General features: G+C 41.8%; 1 protein-coding gene across 1 annotated transcript in view; it reads left to right on the forward strand.

The window, feature by feature from the left end:
- Nucleotides 1–11,221: 11,221 nt before the first annotated feature.
- The window catches only part of DERL1 (derlin 1), a 30,794-nt gene continuing 18,280 nt past the window's right edge, over nt 11,222–23,735 (forward strand). The window contains exon 1 of the mRNA XM_025993401.2: nt 11,222–13,594. Within this exon, the coding sequence (XP_025849186.1) occupies nt 13,442–13,594 (153 nt within the window). The 5' untranslated portion in view covers nt 11,222–13,441. The remainder of the gene's footprint in view (nt 13,595–23,735) is intronic.

A 23,735-nucleotide genomic window follows, 5' to 3' on the forward strand; every position in this document is an offset into this window, starting at 1 on the left:
GGCTCCCAGGACCCTGGGATCATGACCTGAGCAGAAGGCAGACACTTAACTGACTGAGCCACCCAGGTGCTCCCAAGTAGGTTTTCTTTTCTTTTTTTTAAATTTTGTTTATTTATTCATGAGAGTCACAGAGAGAGGCAGAGACATAGGCAGAGGGAGAAGCAGGCTCCATGCAGGGAGCCTAATGCAGGATTCCATCCCAGGACCCCAGGATCACAGCCTGAGCCTAAGGCAGATACTCAACCACTGAGCCACCCAGAGGCCCTCCAAGTAAGTTTTTAAAAAGTTTTTTAGAGCAGTTTTAAGTTCACAGGAAGATTAAGAGAAAGCTATATAGATTTTCCCATATACCTCCCAGTCTCCCTCATTATCAACATCCCACACCTGCCCAGTCTCCCTCATTATCAACATCTCCACCAGAGTGACACCTCCGTTACAGTTGATTTTTTTTAAGATTTTATTTATTCATTCATGAGATACACAGAGAGGGAGAGAGGGGCAGAGACACAGGCAGAGGGAGAAGCAGGCTCCACGCAGGGGGCCCGACGTGGTACTTGATCCCAGGTCTCTAGGATCACACCCTGGGCCGAAGGCAGGCGCCAAACCGCTGAGCCACCCAATGATCCCACAGTTGATTAACCTACATGGAAACATCATAATTTCCCAGAGCCCCTGGTTTACATTATGGCTCATTCTTGGTGGTGTACATTGTCCGGGTTTGGACATTATAACATCATACAGAGTATTTTCATTGTCCTAAAAATCCTCTGCGCTCCACCTATTCATCCCTCCCTTCTCCCCTTTACCCAAGAATTTTTGTCTTCATTAGGTTGATGGCTTTGAAAAATATTGCAAGCAACTTTGTGCAGGAGGAAAGAGAAAGATAAGATAGGGTATGTACAGCAGGATTGCCTCTTCACATACAGGCTTTAGAAGTGTGTTGCTCTGCTTGTAGTGGCCTATTCCAAAGGCCTCCCTGGGCAGAAGGCTCTGGAGTTGGAGAATGCTGTGAAGATTTCCCATAGGACTAAAAAATTTGAATTTTGCATTAAATTAAAACCTCTAACTCATGAATACTGCGAACTCAGAGTCATAATTTCACATATTCCACCCTGTCCTCCCCATAAGTATATTGCCTGAGTCCATTGGCTCCATTGCTTACTAGTGCTCTAACCTTGGGCATAGGATTTAACTTCTCCATGCCTTATTTCTTCTGCTGTAAAATCAAGGTTATAATAGGAGCAACCCCATAGAATTGTAAAGAGTTTATTTATTTATTTTTTGAATTATAAAGAGTTTAGAACAGCAATGACACACAGAAGTCCTGGGTGAAATCTAGTTATTATTATTGCTATTATTATTTTTTGTATCTTTCTTTATTAAACCACCCAGAATGCTACAGACTTTGCTGATTATTATCCATAGACAAGAAACAGGCAACCACATCATGCTTTTCTCACTGGCAGTAGAACAAACACAATTAGTTGGAGGGCTCCATGACCATTGCTTAGCACTGTAGATATACATGAAACAATAATCTGGTAAAAACTTGCACATCCAGAAAGTCTGTAGTGCTGCCTTCATCTGTATTCTCAAAGCATATGCTGCTAAGCTATGAAGGGAATTCATCATTTGCATGATGATCCCATTTATTTCTCCTTAACACACACACACACACATTCCTAAATATTGTATTATTGCTATTATTTAAGCCCTTCTAAGGAGAGTACTGATGTTGTACTGATAAATTCAACAACTGACTCTCTGGACAAAAAAAAAAGCCCTGGTTTGTAGAATATAAATACTCCTATTATTCAAGACCAATTTCAAGCTAGCAATGTGATGTCATTGGAAAAACGTAAGCATAGTAAGTACACTGTTACGTAGTATGTTCACTATACAGATAAAATGCACACAACCTCAAGCGCATTGAAATAGTAAAATGTGGTCTAAAAATTAAGAATGGGGGCACCTGGGTGGCTCAGTTGGTTAAGCATCTGCCTTCGGCTCAGGTCATGATCCCAGAATCCTGGGATCAAGTCCTTATCGGGCTCCCAGCTCAGTGGGGGAGCCTACTTCTCCCTCTCTTCTCCCTGCCTCTTTCCCTGCTTGTGCTTTCTCTCTTTCTCTCTCTGTGTCAAATAAATAAAATAAAATAAAATAAAAAATAAATGATGCTTTTTCAAATCATCAAATGTTTCAATTATCTGTTGCTGTATAATAGATTACCTCGAAATTTATTGGCTTAAACCAAAAGAGACTTCCTAAATTCCATAATTCTGTGAGTTAACCATGCTGAGCTGAACAGTTCCACTTCTCCAGGGGGTATAGCCAGGGTCACTTCACTGACGGTTGCATTTGGCCAAAGCTCACCTGGGGCTGAAATATCTAAGATGGCTTCTCACCTACCAGTGCCTCTGATCACGTGGCCTCTAGTCTTTTGTCAGTCTAGCTGGAGTTTCTTAACATGGCACTGGGTTCTAAGAAAGCAATGCTCCAGTAGGACAAGCCTGAATGTATAAATGCCTAACAAGTCTCTGCTTGCACCATCATGCCTGCTGATGCCCCCACTGGCTAAAGCAAGTCTAGGCTCAATATAGAAGGAAACTACACACCTGCATGGGATGTGTTTTGTTAGATTCCTTTTATTTTTTTAAGATTTTATTTATTTGTTCATGAGAAATACAGAGAGAGAGGCAGAGACATAGGCAGAGGGAGAAGCAGGCTCCCCATGGAAGCCCAATGTGGGACTTGATCACGGGACTCCGGGATCATGACCTGAGCCAAAGGCAGATAGATGCTTAACCACTGAGCCACCCAGGCGTTCCTTGTTAGAGATTCTTAATGTGATGGTTGACCAAAGATGACATCAGGAAATCCCAAAGATGTATTCAGTAAGAATACACATAGGAATAAATCATCTTTTGAAGGGGGTTGGGAGAGTTGTCCTACTGTTTGTGGTGTGTGTGTGTGTGTGTGTGTGTGTATCTTGAAGCGGTAAGGGGGTTGTGAAAGAAGGAGGAATGGACAAGCATCACACGTAACTCAGTGATTTCTCCTTCTCCTCCTCCTCCTCTTCCTTTTCCTCCTCCTCCTCCTCCTCCTCTTCCTCCTCCTCCTCCTCTTCCTCCTCCTCCTCCTCCTCCTCCTCCTTCTTCTTCTTCTTCTTCTTCTTCTTCTTCTTCTTCTTCTTCTTCTTCTTTCTTCTTCTTCTTTAAAGATTATTTATTTGAGAGGGGAAGAGAGAGAGGGAGAGTATAAGTGGGGAAAGGGGAGAGAGAGAAGCAGGCTCCCAGCTGAGCAGGGAGGCCAATGACTTGGAGTTCCATTCCAGGACCCAGGGATCATGACCTGAGCTGAAGGCAGCTGCTTAACCAATTGAGCCACCCAGGCACCCCTAATTCATTGATTCTTAACCAAGAGTGAATGCCCCCAGAACCCCAGAGGACATTTGGCTATGTCTATAGATGCTTTTGATTGTCATAACTGAGAAGACGGGTGCTACTGTAACATGGCACCAGGGATGCTGCTAATCGTCCTACCATGCACAGGGAAGCCCTCACCAACAAACAACTGTTTGACCCAAAGTGTCAACTTTGGGAGCTGGGGCTGTGAAACACAGCGTGTAACCTGACACATGCGCAAATTTGGCTGGTTAGCATGTACTCTCTCTTGCCAACACACTTTTTCCTACTGCCTTTGACAGCACGTACAAGATATAAAAGCTTTCGGAGCTCTCTAAATGCATGTTCAGTCTACTTGGATTGGCTTCAAACAAATGTGACAGATGTCGCTTTTTTGGCTCCAATGCTTGCCAGCCGAGCATACGCATGTTTGCACATTACATCTGCAATCAGCAATAACGTCCTGTGCCCCAAAGAGCCTGCACATCCAACTTTCACTGAAACATCTTGAATTGCTTTTCCTCCAAGTCCTCTGGCTCGCAGGTGCTCTTGATATCTCTCTTTGCTTTCTCCGGGTAAGCCATTCTGTACCTTTGCCCTCTCTCTGCAAAGGAGATCCTCATTCACTAGTTCAGTAAATGTCAGTGTGGCTCCTATGTGGGCAAGGGCTGTTTTGGGCGCTGGGGAATGGCAGTGAACAAGCCAAAATTGCCCTTGCCTGGAACTTAACATTCTAGTTGAGAAGACATTCAATGACTAAGAAAATAAATAAATTATATAATGTCAGATAATGAAAAGGGGAAGACAAATTTAAGCAGGATAAAGGGATGAGCAGGAGGGGTGGGGGGTACCTGGATTAAGATGTTGGGGGAAGGCACTGCTGGCAGGTATTGTCTGAGCAGGGAACTGGGCCCTGCTAGGAAGAAGACACAAAGACAGGTTTGCAACTGTGTATTCACTGTGCTGTGTAAGACATTTATATTGGCTTCCCAGGGCTGCTGTAACAAAGTATTGCAAACTGGGTGGCTTAAGATAGTGAAATTTATTCTCTCACAGTTCCAGGGGCTAGAAGTCTGAAAGCAAAGGATTGGCAGGATTGGTTCCTTCTAGAGACTCTGAGGAAGAGTCTGCTTCTCTCCTAGCTCCTGGTCCTGGTGGGCAATCCTTGGCTGATAGATGTGCCACTTTGATCGCTACCCTTATCTTCCCATGGCCTTCTCCCCCTACATTTTCCCTTTTTATAAGAATATCGCTATGGCTAATCCAATGGACTGGCTCACCCTCATCAAGTATGACCTCATTTAGACGTGGTTACATCTACAAATAGTATTTTCAAATAATATCACATTCACAGGAACTGGAGGTTCGGATTTTAAGATATCTGTTTGGGGAACACGTTTCAGCTGATAATGTGATTGTTTAGGGTTATTACAATTTCTTAGTCGCACAACAGGAATTGAGGAAAGGGGTCAGGGCTGCTAGGCAGGCATCCAACAATGTATAAAATGCTCCTGCATCCTTTTGAACGTTTCCAACATATTCTGTTAGTGAAAACCCTGTTTGTGATATATGAACTAGAACCTAATTCTGTTTTTCATGGAAACATAAGGAATATTTACAAGGATTTAATATACTCTAAATTGTCCTGGGATGCAGCTACTGTACTCATTGAGACAAGATTTTACTTATTCTTTTTTGTTTTATTTTGTTTTAATTTAAATCTATTTGACATATAACATTGTGTAAATTTAAGGTTTATATATTACTGTCTCTAATGTATATGTATGTATTGTTTCCTCTCTCTTACATAAAAAATGGCATATTACGTGTAAATAATTTGCAGTTTCCTTTTTTTCCCTTGCTAAGGTATCCTGGAAATCACTCCATATGTATTCAAAGATATCTTTCTTATTCTTTGTTTACAGCTACTTATTATTCGAATGTGTGAGTGTACCATAGTCTGCAACCTATCTCCTATATATGGGTACTTGGGACCTTTCTAATATGTTGCAATTACAATAACACAATAAATAACCTTGTATCTGACTTTTGCACAATTTTTTTTGTACTCTTCCAGGTTTATGTTCAGGGTAAGTTACTAAAATTGCCTTTGTTTTGTTAAAGGGTAAATGCATATGTTGTTTCTATTGTAATATGTGCCCTCTTTAGGGATTATACTATTTTTTTGTCAATATCATTGGTGAAAAATAATATCTCATCATGGTTGTAAGTTACATTTCTCTTACGGGAAAAGTTGAATATCTTTTAAAATGCTTTAGGGTAATATAATCTATTTTTTTGGTGAATTATCCCTGTATTCTGTTCATTTTTCTACTGGGTTTTTGGTCTTTTTGCCCCTTCTCATTTTTTTTTTTTAAGATTTTATTTTTAAGTAATCTCTACACCCAACATGGGGCTTGAAACTCATGATCTGGAGGTCAAGAGTCACATACTTTACCAACTGAGCCAGCCAAGTGTCCCTCCCCTAATTTTTTTTAAAATAAGTTCTTCATATATTTGGGGATATTAGTCTTTTATCTGTGATAGATCTTGAAAATATTTTCTCTCAATTTGTCATTTACCTTTTGACTTGGTGATTTTTCTTGTCATGCAAATATATTTTCACATAGCTCAGTCTGTTCAGTCTGTTATTTTATTACATATGAATTTTGATATATTTTCTTTATTCAGAATTTTCCCAAAAGTTGTCCTCTATCATGGATAATTGTGTAACCAATGCTAGGCTATGGTGGTGTTTGAGTTACAAATACAACGTGGGTATGTCTGCATTTGTCATTTGTCGCTCTTTGCTCACAATACTAAGTCTAAATGCAAGCACCAGACTATTTCATTACATCTGCTAATGTAGCTGTGCCTGAGCATTTACCTATTAAAATGCATATCATAGTATAAATTAATTTTCTTGTATTTATAATTTATATGACAACTAGGCACTACATTTATTGAAACTATAGTTTTAACTTGGAGGGCAAATAGTTGTTTTATTTTTATTTTTAAAATTTTATCTTATTATTTTTTTGCAAATAGTTGTTTTAAAAGAGGGCATTTGGAGGATGCCTGGGTGGCTCAGTGGTTGAGTGTGTGCCCGGGTCCTGGGATCAAGTTCCGCATCAGGCTCCCTCTGGGGAGCTGACATATTCTCCCTCTGCCTGTGTCTCTACCTTTCTCTCTGTGTCTCTCATGAATAAATAAATACAATCTTTTAAAAAAAATTTTTTTAAAGTAAAAGAGGGCATTTGGCCTGAGAGGGTTGAGCACCATTCCTCTGGGAGAAGGATGTTTCCAGTTGAGGGTCCAGCAAACGTGTGCTGCCTAGGCCTTTCCAGTGTAGGGAACTCAATGAAGCTGAATCGCTGTGACAAGGGGGAAAGTGGGAAGAATAAGTCACAGTAGGAGCCAAGGTTCAGATCATCTAGTACCTTGAAGGTCATAGTAAGAACGTTCCATCACACTTAGAATAAAATTCAATGGAGCTTTGAGCAAGGGAGTGATAGGAGCTGATTTAGGCTCCTGTCTGAGAACAGATGGCACACTGGGAACAGACCAATCAGAAGTCGACTGGGGAAGCCCCAGAACTAAGTGATCCTAGGTAGGTAGGTTGGGACAGAGGGACAGAGGGAGATGTTGCAAAGTGGTTGAATTGGGGATATACTTTGAAGGTGGAGAGGCCTGGGTTCACTTACGAAATGTATTCAGTCTTGTATGAAGAGTTATACAACCCAGTTTCCACCTCAAGGAGCTTATAACCTAGAGGAGGAGACTGCCACGTAATTATAAAACAATGTGCTGAGGGCAATGGTGATTTGTGTGATGTTCTAGGGATAAGGAGAGGAGGGAGTGGGGGAGCATTAACCTAGGCGAGGGGATGCTAATGGGAAGTGGATGAGGAGGTCAGGGACAATTTCTTTTTTTCTTAAGATTTTATTTATTTGAGGGCGAGACAGAAAACATGACTGAGGGGAAGGGCAGAGGGAGAAGGAGAAGCAGACTCCCTGCTGAGCAGGGACCTCCCCCCCACCACAATGTGGGGCTCGAATCCAGCACCCTGGGATCATGACCTGAGCTGAAGGCAGATGCCTAACCAATTGAGCCACCCAGGTGCCCCCAGGGACAATTTCTAAAATGAATAATTCATGCCTTCCACAAGTATTTCTTGAGCACCCACTATGTGCCAGGCCCACCTGTGGGCACTGAGGATACAGAGCAAAACAAAGTTCCTATGCTTGTGGAACTCACAGCTAGAAGTCATAGACTGAGAGCTTCTCTTTTGGTGGAAGCAATCAATACTTGTTAGTGCATGTGGACACACTTCATTGGTGTTGTAAAACCATATATAGTCATAGGATTCTGGAAGGCCATTCCCTAGAGGCATCTCAAGTGTATTCAGATGGAAAGGATGAATACCTACCATTTGCTTTGACGTGGGTGGAACTGGAAGGTATTATGCTGAGTGAAATAAGTCAGTCAGTCAAAGAAAGACAATCATCATATGGTCTCACTCATATGCAGAATAGAAGAAATAGTGAAAAGGACTCTAAGGGAAAGGAGGGAAACTGAGTGGGGAAAAATTAGAGAGGAAGACAGACTGTGAGAGACTCCTAACCCTGGGAAACAAATAAAGAGTTGCAGAAGGGGAGGAGAGGGGGGATGGGGTGACTGGATGATGGGCACTGAGGAGGGCACTTGATGGGATGAGCACTGGGTGTTATACTATATATTGGCAAATTGAATTCAAATAAAATATTAAAAAATAAGATAAAATCTTAAAAAATATCAGAATAAAATGCAAGTTTCTTTCAATAACTTACAATGTCCCACCAGATTCTAAGTACCTCTCCTTCCTTGTTCTCTCTGACCCTTCTCCCTGACTTTGTACATTTGGCCATGTTGGTCTTTGTGCTGTGAGGCCTCCATGGCAGTCCCACTACCTGAGGGGCTCTTCCCCAGGTATCTGCATTGCTTGCTCTTTTACCTCCTTGAGATCTTTACTCAAGTATCCCTTGAGATCACAGTGAGGCCTTCCTTGACCAACCCAAATCTCTTTGCTCTATTTTTTTTTCCTGGAATTTATCAAGAGTTCATCCAGTATACCTCTCACGCTTACCCTTTTCAATTGTCTTTCTGTCTCCTCTAGAATGTAAGCTTTAAGAGGGCAGAGATACTCATCAGTTTGGTTTACTGCTATATCCACAATGCCTTGGAAGAGTACCTGGTAATGTGGAAATGTTGGAGTTCAGAGGGAAGTTAAGAAAGAATTCTTGAGGTGCCTTTGCTGCATAAAGGATGGTTTTATTAAAGCACGGGGGAGAGGACCCTTGGGCAGAAAATCCTGCACTGGGATTGATGAGGGGCCTTTGGTAGGCTCCACCTTAATGAATGAAGTTAATGCCCTTATAAGAGAGACTCAAAAGAGTTCTGTCCCTTCTACTGTAGGAGGATGTGCTAAGAGGTCTGCAAAATGGAAGAGGACCCTCACCAGAACCTGATCTGGCTGGCACCCTGATTCTGAACTTCTAGCCTCCAGAACTGTGAGGTTGCTTATAAATCACCCAGAGAGTACCACCTTTGGTTTTAGATAGACCTGGGTTAAGTCTTATATTTGCACATGCTAGCAAGTGGCAAGTTACTTAACTTTTCTGAGGCTGTTTTTTCAATTATAAATAAAAATAAAAGTACCTCATAGGGTTGAAATGTTCTTGTGAAGACTTATTACGACCATTCCCATAGACTGTCAATTTATTAATACTCTACACATATTATTAGTAAAAAAAAAGAAGCTAGCTATTGCAAGGCATCAGAAATAGGAAAGCTGTCAAAGGATTATGCTATACCACTAGTAGAATATTATTTAGTCATTAGAATGATAATTATGAATATTAAAGGGATTTTTCCCCCCAAATACTTCCTGCATAAACTCTGGTCCAGCCAGCTTGGTTTACTCGTCTATAAAGCATCAAGTGCCTCCCATGTTCTGGTCCTTTGTGTTAGTTACTAGAATAAAACTAGTCCCTATGGGATGTTTTGGAGCTTATAAGGGCTTTTCCATTTGTCACTGAAGTATAGCAGAATGGTTATAAGATGGACTCAAGTCAGCCAGACCTGGATTGGAATCACCACTTACAGTTATGAAACCCTGGATGAGTTAGATGATGTCTATTTCTCAGTTTCTGTAACAATAATAATGATTCTGTACCTACCTATTGGGGGTTAGTGTGTCCATTAAGAGAGACAATGCATGGAAACCTCAAGTCCAGAGACTGGTAAACAGCAAGCTCTCTATTCAGACAAACAACAACTTTGATATAACGGCAGGTAATACTATTATTATTATTAGGGACTTGCCCACAGTCACACACCATTAGCAAAGGTCACACAATCAGAAAAGGACAGAGGCAGGACTGGAATCCAAATTCATTCCTTGATGGCATGTAGAAGGCTGACTTTATTTAGTAGACACACACATAGACATACACGCATGTGCACACCAAAATAACAAATGCAAAATGCTTTTTTTTTGTTTTTTTTTCTTTTTCTTTTTCAAAATGCTTTAAATGGTGTTTAGCAACTGCCTTGCCCTCCTGCCTAGTGTGACAAAATCTTTAAAATTTCCCAGACTTATGACTAAAAATATAGGACTGGCTCTTCCAGACATGGGAGAGAGAAATTATAATTCTTGCCATAGCTTCACCTGCAAGATGGGGCTAATGAAATTGCCTACTAGTTAACGTAAGGATTAATTACATCTTTGCAATGTGCTTTGAATTTCTTGAAGAGGCCACTTATGTGGCAGACATCCATTAGGATGGTATTCCTCTGTGACTGTTGTGACAGAGGATATTTGAGTCATCAGCTCCCTGTCTGTCAGCATCACTCAGCAGTGCCAAGCTTCAGTGCTAGGCAATATTGTGCTCTTAATTATCGGTCTCCCTCCAGTTTTTTTTTAAGTCCCTTTTTAAGAGAAACACTTGGAAATATACTTGAAGATAGCAGCAAAGACAGAGTTAAGGTCATCTTTTCTACTTCTCAATCTTTCTAAAGGTTTTGACATTGAACCTGTTTCTTTCTGCATGAACCTCCTTTCTACTTATTTTGAAAATTAATTTTAAAATACATAGTACATATAGTTGGGACATTTGAAAGACATAAAAGAATATGCAATAAAATATCTCCTTCCTACTCCTGTTTCCCAGCCTCTGAGTTTCCCTTCCCAGAGGTAACCACTGTTCCAAGCAAATGCTGTGTGATATTTGTGTGTGTGAGCCTTCTGTACAATACAATGACATCATGTGCACATTGAAATATAACTCTTGTATCTTGGTTGCTATGCTATTAGAAATCATTCCATTTTGGGGTGTTCGAAGTTATTGTTTTCCAATAAAGGTTGATAGGATTTGACCATATGGATAAGCCATAGTTTAGTCAGTTACTTATTGATGCATAATCAGCTATTTCCAATCTCTTGCTATTTCATAGAGTGTGGCAACAATTCTCTTTGTGCACTTAAAAAGAAGTTGGGAGTCTATCTGAAGCTTAAATTCCTAGAAATGCATTTCAATATTGCCAAATTGCTTGCCAGAGAGGCTGTACCAATGTATATTCTCATCAATAATTCATGAGAGTGCCTATTTCCCCCAGACTTCCACAATTTTTCCTAGGACAGCCTAATCATTACCTGCATGTTTTATTTTTATTTATTTATTTTTCTGCATGTTTTAAATCATAACTCATGTTATGATAGTAACACAGGGACTTCCTTACAAGCTAAGCAATTAAATTCTAGAGCTCGCTGTTTGGGAGCATTGGGGAAGTCCTCTATTTAAGACAGCTAAGAATAAATTGTCTTCCCCCACCCTTCAGAATAGTTTATCACAATATATAATGATTTTATAGAGAAAATAGAAAATCCTGAATGTCCATATAGTCTGATGATTCTCAAAGAAGGGTCTGCAGATAACTTGGATCAGAATCACATTGTGGGAGGGGACAGGGTTTTGAAAATGCAGCTTTCTATTTCTAAAAGTGATACACTTTCATCCTAAAACATTTTGAAAAAGGAAGCAAAAATAGTAAGAATGTTGATGCTCCTTTAAGCATTAGACACGAATTTATCTCATTTGAATCTTCGCAACAGTCCAATGAATGGAGTACTTAGTATTCTCCCCTATCTCATTTTACAGATGAAGAAATGGAGGCATATTTTACAACATGATATTGCTAACAAGTGGTGTAATCACAACCCAAACTTTAGTGTTTCTAAAAGCCTGAAGTCGAACTCCAGAGTATGCACTCTCTGAATTCTAGAGTGTGACCTACAAATAAATACTGCAAAATGAGAGCGTGTGTTGTTTTGTTTTTGGTAGATACATATGTATATATGGCATCGGTACTTATTTCATCAGAGAAACCTTCCTTAGCTTTCCACCTAAGCTAGATAACCCATTTTCTCTTATTGTATCTTGGATACAGGGGGTAGTGGGTACAAGAAGACAGGTAGATGCAGAGAATGAATCTCAGGAAGGATCTCCAAATATTATGTTATTTATACAATGTTCTAGCTTTTTACTGGAGATCACAATGATCTTATAAGGTCGTACTAATCCGTAGGCCCACCGGCTTTGTATGAATGAGGAGTTCCCTCATATATTCACTATACTTGTTATCCATTAGGAGACAACAAATGTAGTATATTTTTATCAGGCTGTGGAATACTTAGTGCCTTTTTATTCTGTAAAAACTATTTTGGGGGGAGGGTGCACAACTCAGTGGTTGAGCGTCTGCCTTTGGCTCAGGGCGTGAATCCGGGGTCCCAGGATCGAATCCCCCATTGGGCTCCCCTCAGGGGGCCTGCTTCTCCCCCTGCCTATGTCTCTGCCTCTTTCTGTCTCTTATGAGTAAATAAATAAAAACTTAATTTTTTTTGTTGTTGTTAATAAACATCAGGGATGTTGTGCTGAGAACTGTTCTCTAAAATAATACATTGTTGGGCAGGCTTTGCTGTTCGAGATTTTATTGGTGTCGATGGAAAATCCCATTTTCAGTCTACGGCCTGAAAACTTCCAGCTAAAGCTTTGCACCTAGATTGAAAATCATGGGTCAAAATGACCCCTGTAGCCCAGGTCCTTCGGGTGAGGATGGGGGGCGGGGGGTGGGGTGAGAGAAGCTGGCTCAGCAATAAGGCCACCTCATCCGAGAAGTCCTCCCTGACCATTCTCATGGAAAGCAGTCATCCTTCCCCACACTCCTCCGCTCCCACCCCCTCGCTCTACCGCGTCGTCCTCTTTTACATTCCTTACTATTTTTTGAATTTTTTGTTTTTGTTTTCATTCCGTATTATTATCACTTTTTCGCACTCTCCGAAATGACCTTTTTCACTTATTTAGTAGTTGTCTATCCCCATTAGAATGTAAGCTCCAGGAGACAAGGTACCACGACAGCTCTGATAGTCGCAGGATCCCGGGTGTCTAGAACCTTGACTGGCACTTAGTAGGTCCTCAACAAACATTCGTCGAACGAAAAAGCAAAAAGGGACCTGCGTACTTTACTTTCCTCCTCCCCTTTTAAACGCCGTCCGAGAAGCCCCAGCGGGGTTACAACTCGGGCTTGAACTGTGCAGCAGGCGTTCAGCCCCGCGATTGGCTGGAGTGTCTGCCGTTGCCCCTGGCAACCACTGTTTCCCACCAGTCGTGTCTCTCCGCCCCCGCCTGGCCCCGCCCCCTTTGGTCCCGCCCCCGGGCCGCCGCGGTTCGGCCCCGCGGTGAAAATCTGCGCTTGCCCTTTAAGCGGCGGGACTTCTGGTCAACGTCTTCTACAGCCGCCGGAAGGGGAAGTTTCGCCTTCGAACGCTCCCTCGCTCGTCCGAATTCGGTGGCGCCACGTCCGCCCTTCTCCGCCTTCTTAGCGGCGGCTTGGGCGGCTTCCGCCTCGACACCTTCCACTCGCGGAGCGGGCCCTGTCGTGAGGGGCCGAGTACGGGGAGTCGGACGGCTGTGCGCATCCTGGCCACTTAAAAGGCGAAGATGTCGGACATCGGGGACTGGTTCAGGAGCATCCCGGCCATCACGCGCTATTGGTTCGCCGCCACTGTCGCGGTGCCCTTGGTCGGCAAACTCGGTCTCATCAGCCCGGCCTACTTCTTCCTCTGGCCCGAAGCCTTCCTCTATCGCTTCCAGGTACTGACCAGCGACGAGGGGAGTGGAGACTGCAGGTCCCAGGAGGCCCCGCGGCGGCGGAGCGTAGACTGGCATGTTGCGGGCGCGCGGTGCCTGGTGGGATTTGTAGTGCGACGGCTCCAGCGGTTCAGGGCGGGGTCCTGTGGTCTGGGGGCGGGGTGGAGGCAAAGAGGTCTGGAGCTGGGGGCCAGGATGGCTGGACGAGTGGGTTTGGCCTGGTGAGAAGGGGGACTGATTTCGCCCTTCTAACTTTACGCTCCCTGCCCTTTGCATTCAGAGAAGGAGGCAGTGGGAAGGTAATTCTGTGATAGCTGTTAATCTTTTGGACGCCAGTGCTTAGCAGCTTTGGTCCACCTGGAGCAGGTGCCCTCTGACCTCTGTCTGCCACCCACGTGGGTGCCATGTGGTTGTCAACTTACTCATAGGCCGAATTCTTCTTCTGTTAATGGAGTTTGTTGTTGTTGTTGTTGTTGGGAGTGGTTTGAGGTCAGATGCAAAGAGTGAGTTGTTTATCTGCGTTTCACCCAGTCGCGACCTGGTATCTGGCAAGTAGTAGTTGAATGTGTGAAGGACTGAGCAAAGAGTAAATTGGTCCATGAATAGAAGTCCTAGTTATTTGTTTAAGCATGAAGGAAACTGTCCAGAGTATTTCAGGCAAGAGAGTATTACTTTCCCAGAGATGATCTTCACTGGATTGTGTGATTTAGGTCTTTTATCAGATACTAAGACCTGACGTTAATTTGTGCACATTAATCGGAGTGTGGATCACACTGTTTTGTCCTCCCCCTCTTTACTGTTTCTTCCTCTCTTTTGCGGGTTCCTCATCTTACTAACCTTTAAACGCTGCGACGTCCTTCAGGGATCAGGGGTAGGACCTTTTCTCTACACTGTCCCCAGCTGTAGGTGATCTCATTTAGCTCCATGGCATTAAATACTTTCTATAAACTGAAGACTCTCAAATACAAATAAACATATTTTCTGTCTGGATCTATCTCCTGATTTCCAGCTGTCGGTTTGGAATTATCACTCAGATGACTAATAGGCCCCTCAAATTTAAAATGTCCCAAGCCGGATACCCTTTTTCCTTTGCCCCCTAGAAGTATATAGCGATTCCACTATTACAGGAGCTCAAACTGGTAGTCGTAGAATCATCTTCGACTTCTCTTTCTCTCACATTTCTCTCATTTGCCAGCTAATTGTTTTCTCTACTCTAGACATATATCCAGAGTACAGGTCCCTTTTCATTCTCCGTTGCAAGCCATTATCATTTCAGCTAGTTTCTGTTTTTTTCTCTAGAAGCTAGAGTAATCCTTTTATTAATTGTTAAAAGATTTTATTCATTCATTCATGAGAATACACAGAGAGGAGAGAGAGAGAGGCAGAGACACAGGCCGAGGGAGAAGCAGGCTCCAGGCAGGGAGCCCGACGTAGGATTCGATCCCGGGTCTCCTGGATCAGACCCTGGGCTGAAGGTGGCGCTAAACCGCTGAGCCAGCCGGGCTGCCCCTAGAGTAATCCTTTTAAAACATAAATCAAGTCTGTCAGTCCTCTGCCCTGAACCATCCAGCATCTCCGCAACTCAGATGGTTAAAATCCAAGTACTTTCAGTTCTTACTGCCGCTCTGACTTTATCTCCTACCACCGTCCACCTTCTTTGCACAGAAGACTCCACAGTGGAAGTCTTGTTCCGCTAGCAGCTAACTTTCTCCCCTCAGGTCATTAGTGCCTATTGTTTCTCTTTTGGAGGAAGATAACCATGATTACTTCCCTTATCTTCTTCACATCTCTTCCCTAGTGCCGCCTTATTGGCAACGCTTTAGCCCTACAGAAAAGAGTACCTGTCCTTTACTCCATCTCCCTTATCCTTAATTTTTCTTGCTACGTATCACCTGTTGGCATTTGTTAGTCGGCATCCCTTCAGAAAATAAGACTCCATGAGAGCCAGATCCCTGACTTGTTTACCACCGTCTTTGTTACCTAGAATAGTGCCTGGCACATAGCAGGTGCTTTCATGTTGGTTGAATGCATGGAAATAATTGGCACTTACTAGCGCTGGCCCCTGGAACCACAATAGTGAATAGGGCAGAAAGTCCCAGCTCTCATGAAGAAAATGAGAGAGAGGCATGTGATAGAGAGTGACTTAACATTTGACAGAGTGTTCCAGAAAGCCTTCAGAGGAGATATCTGAGCTGAAATCTGAATGCCCAGGAGCCAGCTTTGGGAAGCTCTGGCTCTGGGACAACCCTCCAAGAGGAAGAAATAGTCAGTGGAAGGCTGAGAGGCAGGCCCTAGAAACAGAAGGAGACTGGGTAGTACAGAGTCAGCTACAGGGATGAGGATTGGTAGATGAGGACAGAGGTAACAAGGGGTGAGTACGGTAAAGCAAAGATAGAAACGTAGTCTGGGCCTGGATCATACAGGGCTTTGTGGTTTGAACTTTATTTTGAAGATGCCAGAAAGGCTTTGGAGCTTTTTAAACAGAGGACTGAGAGGATTGCTTTGACCGCTCTGTGGGATGGACTTGGTCCATGCACTGGGGGAGAGGGATAGAATTGCATTAGAAGGCAAGAGAGATGACGTTTTGGGCCAGGGTGGCTGTGAAGATAGAAGTGGATGGATTTGGGAGTTGAGTGGGCAAGGTTGCTGCGAATGGGGGAGTGGCTGAAGGCAGCAGCACTCAGAGATGTCTCTGTTTCCACAGTGGATGGTGGAGCCCTTTACCAAGATGGGAAATGCTTAGGAAGGCTTCCATTTGGGGGTGGGGGAGGATGTGGATTAAGAGTTCTCTTTTGGCCACGTTGAGTCTAGAGATGCTTCTTAGGCATCCAAATGCGGAAGTAGGCAGGTGGATGTTAGAATGTGATTTGGGCCTGCAGCCAGAATTGTACAGTGTTTTCTGTTTATTTGCGTTGGTAATTATTGGTGACCTAGTGAATGTTGTGCACTTTGTGTGCGGTCAGTGGCACGTTGGGTAATGTGTGTACCCGAGGAGCAGTGGTTGTAAATCCTTTTGTAAGAAGAATCTGGTCAAAACTGGCTCTTTGACCCTCCTTGCAAAATCCTGCTCACTTGTGTAGTCAGACGAGTAAAATAAGAAAGGCTCTCTAATAGATTACAGGTAAATATTGACAGGTGACTTAGAATCATCATTCGTGTCCCAGCTCCCATGCTTTTCCCATCTTCCTTGCATCGTTTTGTCGGGGCTTGTCCTGAGACCAGGGAGAAGCTTCTGGCAGCAAGGCAATGCACTGATTGTCCAGATGTGAAAAGGCCAATGTCTGTATCTTCTTTCTGCTCCTCTGGCTGCTACCCATTCTGGACAAATTTAGCTTTCAGACCCACCTGGAGGAACTCATTTGCAAACGAAGCAGTTGAAGGAAAAACTGTGTCTGAGAGGCAGATGTGTGACAAACAGTGTGATGTGCTTTCTGCTAGAGGCTCCTCTTTTCCTTGGAAGCTGAATCTTGAACAGCTTAAAAAAAATTGGGGATGATTGGTTTAGAATTGTGGATTCATGTTGGAAGTGATGAAAGTCACTTCTCCTTATCTTTAGGTCTCATCTGAGTAGCTTGTTGGTTTGGAACGGCAAAGTTTAAAGTGTTATTTTCTTAGTTTGGATAGGAGTGTTAAGACTCACCACACTGTTGTCCAGAATTCCTAGCCCCTCACATTTAACACTCATCTCTCTGCTTGTTCATAATTGCATGTCTCTGTATGGGTCCTTGATTCACTAGGAGAGAGGTGGCGATTTCCTGCAGCCCTGGTGATTTCTGAGATTTTGTCTCCCCGGGCTGCCAATTTCTTTGGACAGAATAAGCTCGCCCCCTTACATGTGTATTGTACTTCCATGCTAGCTCATTCCGCTCCCACAGGCATCCTGAGACAAGTATCACTGCAGTTTGTAGACAGCTGCAGTTTGGTTTCTACTTCAGTGAGTCAAAGATAGTTCTGAGCTGTCTCGTTCAACTCCTTCGCATAGTATCTACCAAAATACACAGTTCAGTGTTTAGCAAACATTCTTGAGGGTGATTTCTTCCAAGCCAGTTATCTCCTTTCTCTTAAAATAGACCATAGGATTTCAAGTAGTTGAGTCACAGTTCTCCAGGCCTGGCTCAGCCTCTTACTAGTGCTGTGCCCTTAGGCAAATTACTTATCCTTTCTGAGGCTCAAGATTGTTACCTAAGAGTAGGGATGATTTAATACCATACGGAGGCACCTGTGTGGCCAAGTGGTTGAGCTGCTGCCTTTGGCTCCGGTCATGACCTCAGGGCCCTGGGATTGAGTCCCACATCAAGCTCATTGCGGGGAAGCCTGCTTCTCCCTCTGCCTATGTCTCTGCCTCTTCTCTGTCTCTCTCATGAGTGGATGAATAAAATCTTAAAAAAATAAAATACCATATGAACCCTGATCTAAACTCCATTGATATTAAGATGCTCCATCAGCTTGGAGGGACGGAAGAGTAGATATTCCATTAAATGAAGATATTGATTGTAAGCCACATCCTAATTTTAGAAACACAAAAATGAGTGTCCTCAAACTGAGGAGGTATGTTCTCTACTTCATGCCTCTGTTATGAAAAATTCAAAGAAAAATGTGAAGTGCCCAGTAAGTAGTCTGGTAAATAATCTTATCAAAAATAGTGTCCATTTTTTATTTACTAGCCAGTAATAATTTCTGCCATTCCTGCCTTTTCTCTGGGCATGACGATTCTAATTTTAATCTGTAACTGAGATTGAAATGTAACTGTTGGATTATTATTGCTTATTTAGCTCTCTTAAAAGGATCCTGCCTTTAGGTGAGAAGAGATGAACTCTCAAGTTCGCTGATTTGTTTTTAGGAGTCATAAGAGATGGCACCAGCCAAATCTGTGATTTGGGCCTTGTGGTTTTATTTGCCAAACTTTTGCTTCTGTTATATCACCTATAACCCAATGACAGCAACCCTAGCAGATTGATTTAAGAGTGTATTGGGGATAGCTGGGTAATATTCCATTTTATATATATATATTTACATACACCACACCACATCTTTATCCATCCATCTGTGCATTTACATCTGGGCTCTTTGCATAGTTTGGCTACTGTGGACATTGCTACTATAAACCTTAGGGTTCAAGTGCCACTTTGGATCACTACGTTTGTGATCCTTCAGGAGGGCACAGGATGTAATGAGCACTAGGTGCTCTGTAAGATTGATGAATCACTGACCTCTACCCCTGAAAGTAATATTACAGTATATGTTAATTAATTGAATAAAAAAACGATAAAGTTAAGAAAAAAAAGAGTATTGGGGAAGAGAGACCTATTACACACATAACCAGAAGGGAGATGAACTTGGTTTATAGGCTGAGCATGGAAGGAGCCTCAAGGTTTGGGTTAGAGCTTTCGTGGCTAGTATTACATACAGCTTTAAAATCTTTCCTTAACAGTCCTGTTCACTTCAGACAGTTGTGCTGTTGTCTGTAGATAAGGTCCATTAGATCATAGCTTTGTTTTTTTTTTTAAGTATACAGGCAGTAAAGTGTATGTATTACATATCTATAGCTTGTTGAATTTTTAAAAACTGAATACCAATATGTAACCAGCACCCAGATAAAGAAACAGAAAATTACCAGTACCCCCCACAAAACCTTCCTACAGCTCCCTTCTGGTAACTACCCCCTCCAAGGGTAACTACTATCTTGCCTTTTAGTATCATAGATTTTTTTTTTTTAAGATTTTAATTATTTGGGAGAGAGAGAGAGCACAAGCAGGGGGAAGAGCAGAGAAGAGGGAGAAGCAGACTCTGCTGAGCAGGACTCCCTCCCCCCCTCGCCCCCCGCAACATGGGTCTTGATCCCAGCATCCTGATATCATGACCTGAGCCAAAGGCAGATGCTTAACCAACTGAGCCACCCAGGCACCCCCCTATCATAGATTATTTTCGCCATTTTTAAAAAACTTTCTATAAATGAAATCTTAGAGTATATATTCTTTCGTGTTTGGTCTTTTTTTTTTTTTAATAATGCATTTGAGTCACTCATATTGTTGAACATGGTTGTAGGTTGCTGTTCCTCATATTGTTCCATCGTGTGACTAGACCACAATCTGTTTACCCATTCTATTGGTAATGGGCCTTTTGGATAGTTTCCAGTTTGGGCCATAATGAATAGTGCTGTGAACATTCCAGTACACGTCTTGGTGAACATAGGTATGTGTTTCTGTTGCGTACATACCTAGGAGTAGAATGAATGGCTTCTCACAGTTCTTTTAAAGTCCACAATTGAAATTGAGTGCCTTTTATTAGTTTTTCTTGCCTTACCTAAGATGTCAAAAAAACGAAAACAAAAACAAAAGCCCACAACTTAGCTAACATCAGCATTTGGTACATGGGTACTCCCTCTCTTTCTTGTTTGGTGGCCTGTGTAGTAGAGTTTCTTAACTCCAAATTAACCAGTCCATACTATTTCAGGAAAAATCTTTGTTTTTGGTACTTTGGAAACCTACTTGAGGCTCTGGGTAGCATTTGGAATGATTTCATTAGCAGACTGTGTGGGAGATTTACAAATCAAGGATGGCTACAGTCCGCTCTCCCAACAGGAGTTGTTGGGACTAGTAACCAAAGGGCAATCAATGTCTTCTTCCTTTTTGAAGACCTTCTATGCTGGTGAAGATGTGGGCTGCTTGCTTTTAAGTGAGGAGCTTTGGGCAGATTGCCTCAACTCTCACGAGGGCCCAGCTTTCGTCATGAAAAAGCTGGAGTGATTATGGGGTGCTGGGGTGGGGTGAAAACAAGCTGCTCCCCTCCCCTCTTCTGCCTGCGGGTTCTGCACTCTTGGCACTGCGCCTGGCTGCCCATTATAGGACCCGTGAAGACTTTCTAGGGTTGTAAAACATGCTTCCAATCTCTCCCAGCCCTGAAAATAAAGCCATTTTCCTATCCTATTTATATATACGTTTAGAGGAAAGGAGGGGATTTAGCTGGGCATCTTCAGTGAGGACTTCAGAAGTATATTGCCTTGTGTTTTTCTGAAGAGATAAGCTCTCTCCTGGTGTTTTTAAATTATAATTTTAAAGTAATACAAAAATAATATTAAGTCTCTTAGATCAATGAAAGCCAAGTATAACTCAAGGGTAAGCTTAATGAACGGAGGAAAAGAAGTGAGATATTTTGACAGACACTGATTTCCAAAGCACAGGTGCACACAGTAGCTAAAAATAGTGTCATGGCGTCAGTATGTGTAAAAAATACAGTCGGAAAAAACCAGGGTTTTCTTTTCCAAAATCAAGCCCTGAGTAACTTATGGGAATATGGAGGTAGTTTAAAATGGGAATTTGTAAAAACCATGTCAGAGCATGTCTCCTGAAAGATTGTAATAATCATACACCCACACAATTTTTTTCTTTTTTTTTTTACAAACCACCTTTTTAATCCACTTTTTAAATTCCTACCTTTTACAAGATAAAAGGTAAAATCTGGAGATAAGGAAGGTGGAGTCATAGGGTAGGTGTTATTGGGTAGATGAAGACACCAGCTCCAAAGTCTAGAGTTTTCCAAGGCCCCAGGGCTACTGAAGGGCCAAGGCCAAGGCTTGCTTGCTGCTGGTCTTTGTTCCCAGTGCTTTTCATAAGAGAGAATCAGGCTTATACAGGTATAGTAGTACTTAAAATGTTTACTAATTGTAATTATAGCTCATAATAATGATACCACTTGTGAAAAACATTGTAAAAACCAGGGTTTTGTGTCATAAACTCTGGAGTCACGCTGTCTGGGTTAAAATTCTAGCTCCACTACTTACTATTATTTAACCTTTTCTCATTCTGTTTCTTCAATAATAAAACCTATTTCCTGGGTCACTGCATGTAAATGAGAATAGGCAAGAATTAGTAGATCATTCCCCTTTTACAGATGGATATGGAGGCTCAGGAGTGTTAGCTCCTAACCCAGGACTTACCATCTAGGTCTTCTTAAATCATTTCCAGTCTTCTTTCTGTTAAACTTTACTGTCTATGATAAAGGTATGAATAAATCAAAATGAATTTTAACCTACTTTGTTTTACTGGTTTAATACAAGGTTCTTGGAAAGTCACTCTTTGGGGTATTATTTTATAAAGTGCATTTTCTTCCACAGGGAATTGAGCTGTGAGAGTTACATTCCTATACTTGGAGAATGTAACTTGGCAGCTCTGTGTCTGGCCAGGTCTCACAGCTAATGTCCTCCATTCCCGCCACACCCAAATTGTCAGCAATACCTGTTTATTTATTGTGCTCTTGCAGTTCTTTTGGACTTTGTTTTTCTAAGACCAAATTTCCCCTCTTGTGATCACTCTTGCTTCTTTGGATAATGCCCTCTTGAGAACTCCTTGACGGAGGGGCCGTGTCTTTCATGCTTATGTAGTAAGGCCAAAGCCAGCATTATACTGGTATTTCCCAAGGTCTGGGAAGGTCATCTACTTTAACCACTATTTTTAAACATTGTTCTGGGTGCACTAGCCGGTGAATTAGACAAGAATGGTTTAAAACAGATGGAGTTGTGTACTTGGAAAGCCCTAGAGACTCAGTTTTCCAATATACAGACAATAAGGTAACTCAGCTAATATTACAAACAAGAAGATAATTCAGCTTTGGTGGTTGGTTAATAAAAGAGCTAGAAAGCATAGCTCAATACAAAACTTAACAAAAGCTATGAAAGACTTCTTCCTGGTTGGGAATTGTATCACACTGATATAATAAAGATGCCGGTTCTAGTTCTTTTAGGAAAATAAAATATTGAGACCAGCCAAGAAAATCAAGACAGCTGTGGAAGAAAAATGGGAGTGGGGTTATTTAATTGTGTAACTTTACCAGGTACTGTAGCATATTATAAAACTAGAAAGTAGAACAGTTTGATGTTGGTATAGGAATTCAATTCCAAACAAGATAGCACTTTAATATAATAAGAGACTTTAATATAAAAGGAAATAAATATCTGATGAAAGTAGTTTTCAAATCAATGGAGAAAGTATGGGATGTGATGCCTGGGTGGCTCAGCGGTTGGGCGTCTGCCTTTGGCCTGGGGTGTGGTCCTGGGATCCCGGGATCGAGTCCCACATCGGGCTCCCCACATGGAGCCTGCTTCTCCCTCTGCCTGTGTCTTTCTGTCTCTCATGAATAAATAAATAAAATCTTAAAAAGAAATAAAAAGCATGGGTTACTCTGTAAATGGGATTGAGAAGGTGAGAAGGCTGAGTGACCATCTCCTCCTCACTCCAAGATGAAGATGAACGGGGAATGTGCTGCAGTAAAACTGTGAACACTTTCATATTCTTAGAGTGGAGAAGTAGCTTGTAAGCATGATACATGATAGATACATTTGCCGCCATTTAATGAATACTTCTACATGTCACAATATGACAAGAATACCGGAAAAGCATAGATTTAATGATAGACCAGAAAATATTTGCAACAATGAGAAAGGGGAATTTCCATGATATATATATATAAAGAAATGCAAATCTAGCAGAAAAATGAAGAAAGGAAATGCTAAAGTCTTAAAAACATAATTGGTAAATAGAGAATACACTAAATGGTGAGGGCGTGGAGAGAGGATAGGTACTAATCTACATTTAGGAGAAAGTATAAGTCAGTTAAATATTTTTGTAGGCATTTGACAGTATCTACCAAAATTAAACATTAAGGTCTATTAGCAGATTAACTCACAGGGTTTTATCCTAGATGTACATGTATAAAGAGGGTATTTAAGAATATTCATTGTGGCATTGTAACAGTTTAAATGAATTTTGGGCACTCACATAAAAGGAATAGTGTAAAGCCAGCAAAAATTTTTCCTCAAGTGAATGAAACAAGGTAAAGAACTGTCAGTGTGTGGTAGGATGAAAAAGGATGTACGATAGTAACACATAGTATTATATTTGTTGAAAGAAATACAACAAACTGATCATTGTTGCTGAAGGGAATTAGGCAATGAGGGTCAGGAGGGAGGCTTCTTTCAATCTGTAGACCTTTCTATAATTTTTTTGGGGGGTGGGGAGGGAGTTAATATTGTGAAGTCATATATCCATATTGCCTAAATGGCACAGAGATTTGAATACAAAAATTTCTATTTTACTTCTACCTCTAAATTATGACATTTTTTGGCAAGATTTGTCATCCCAGTATATTC

Source organism: Vulpes vulpes, chromosome 13 (genome assembly GCF_048418805.1).
Source record: "Vulpes vulpes isolate BD-2025 chromosome 13, VulVul3, whole genome shotgun sequence".
Classification (NCBI taxonomy): domain Eukaryota; kingdom Metazoa; phylum Chordata; class Mammalia; order Carnivora; family Canidae; genus Vulpes; species Vulpes vulpes.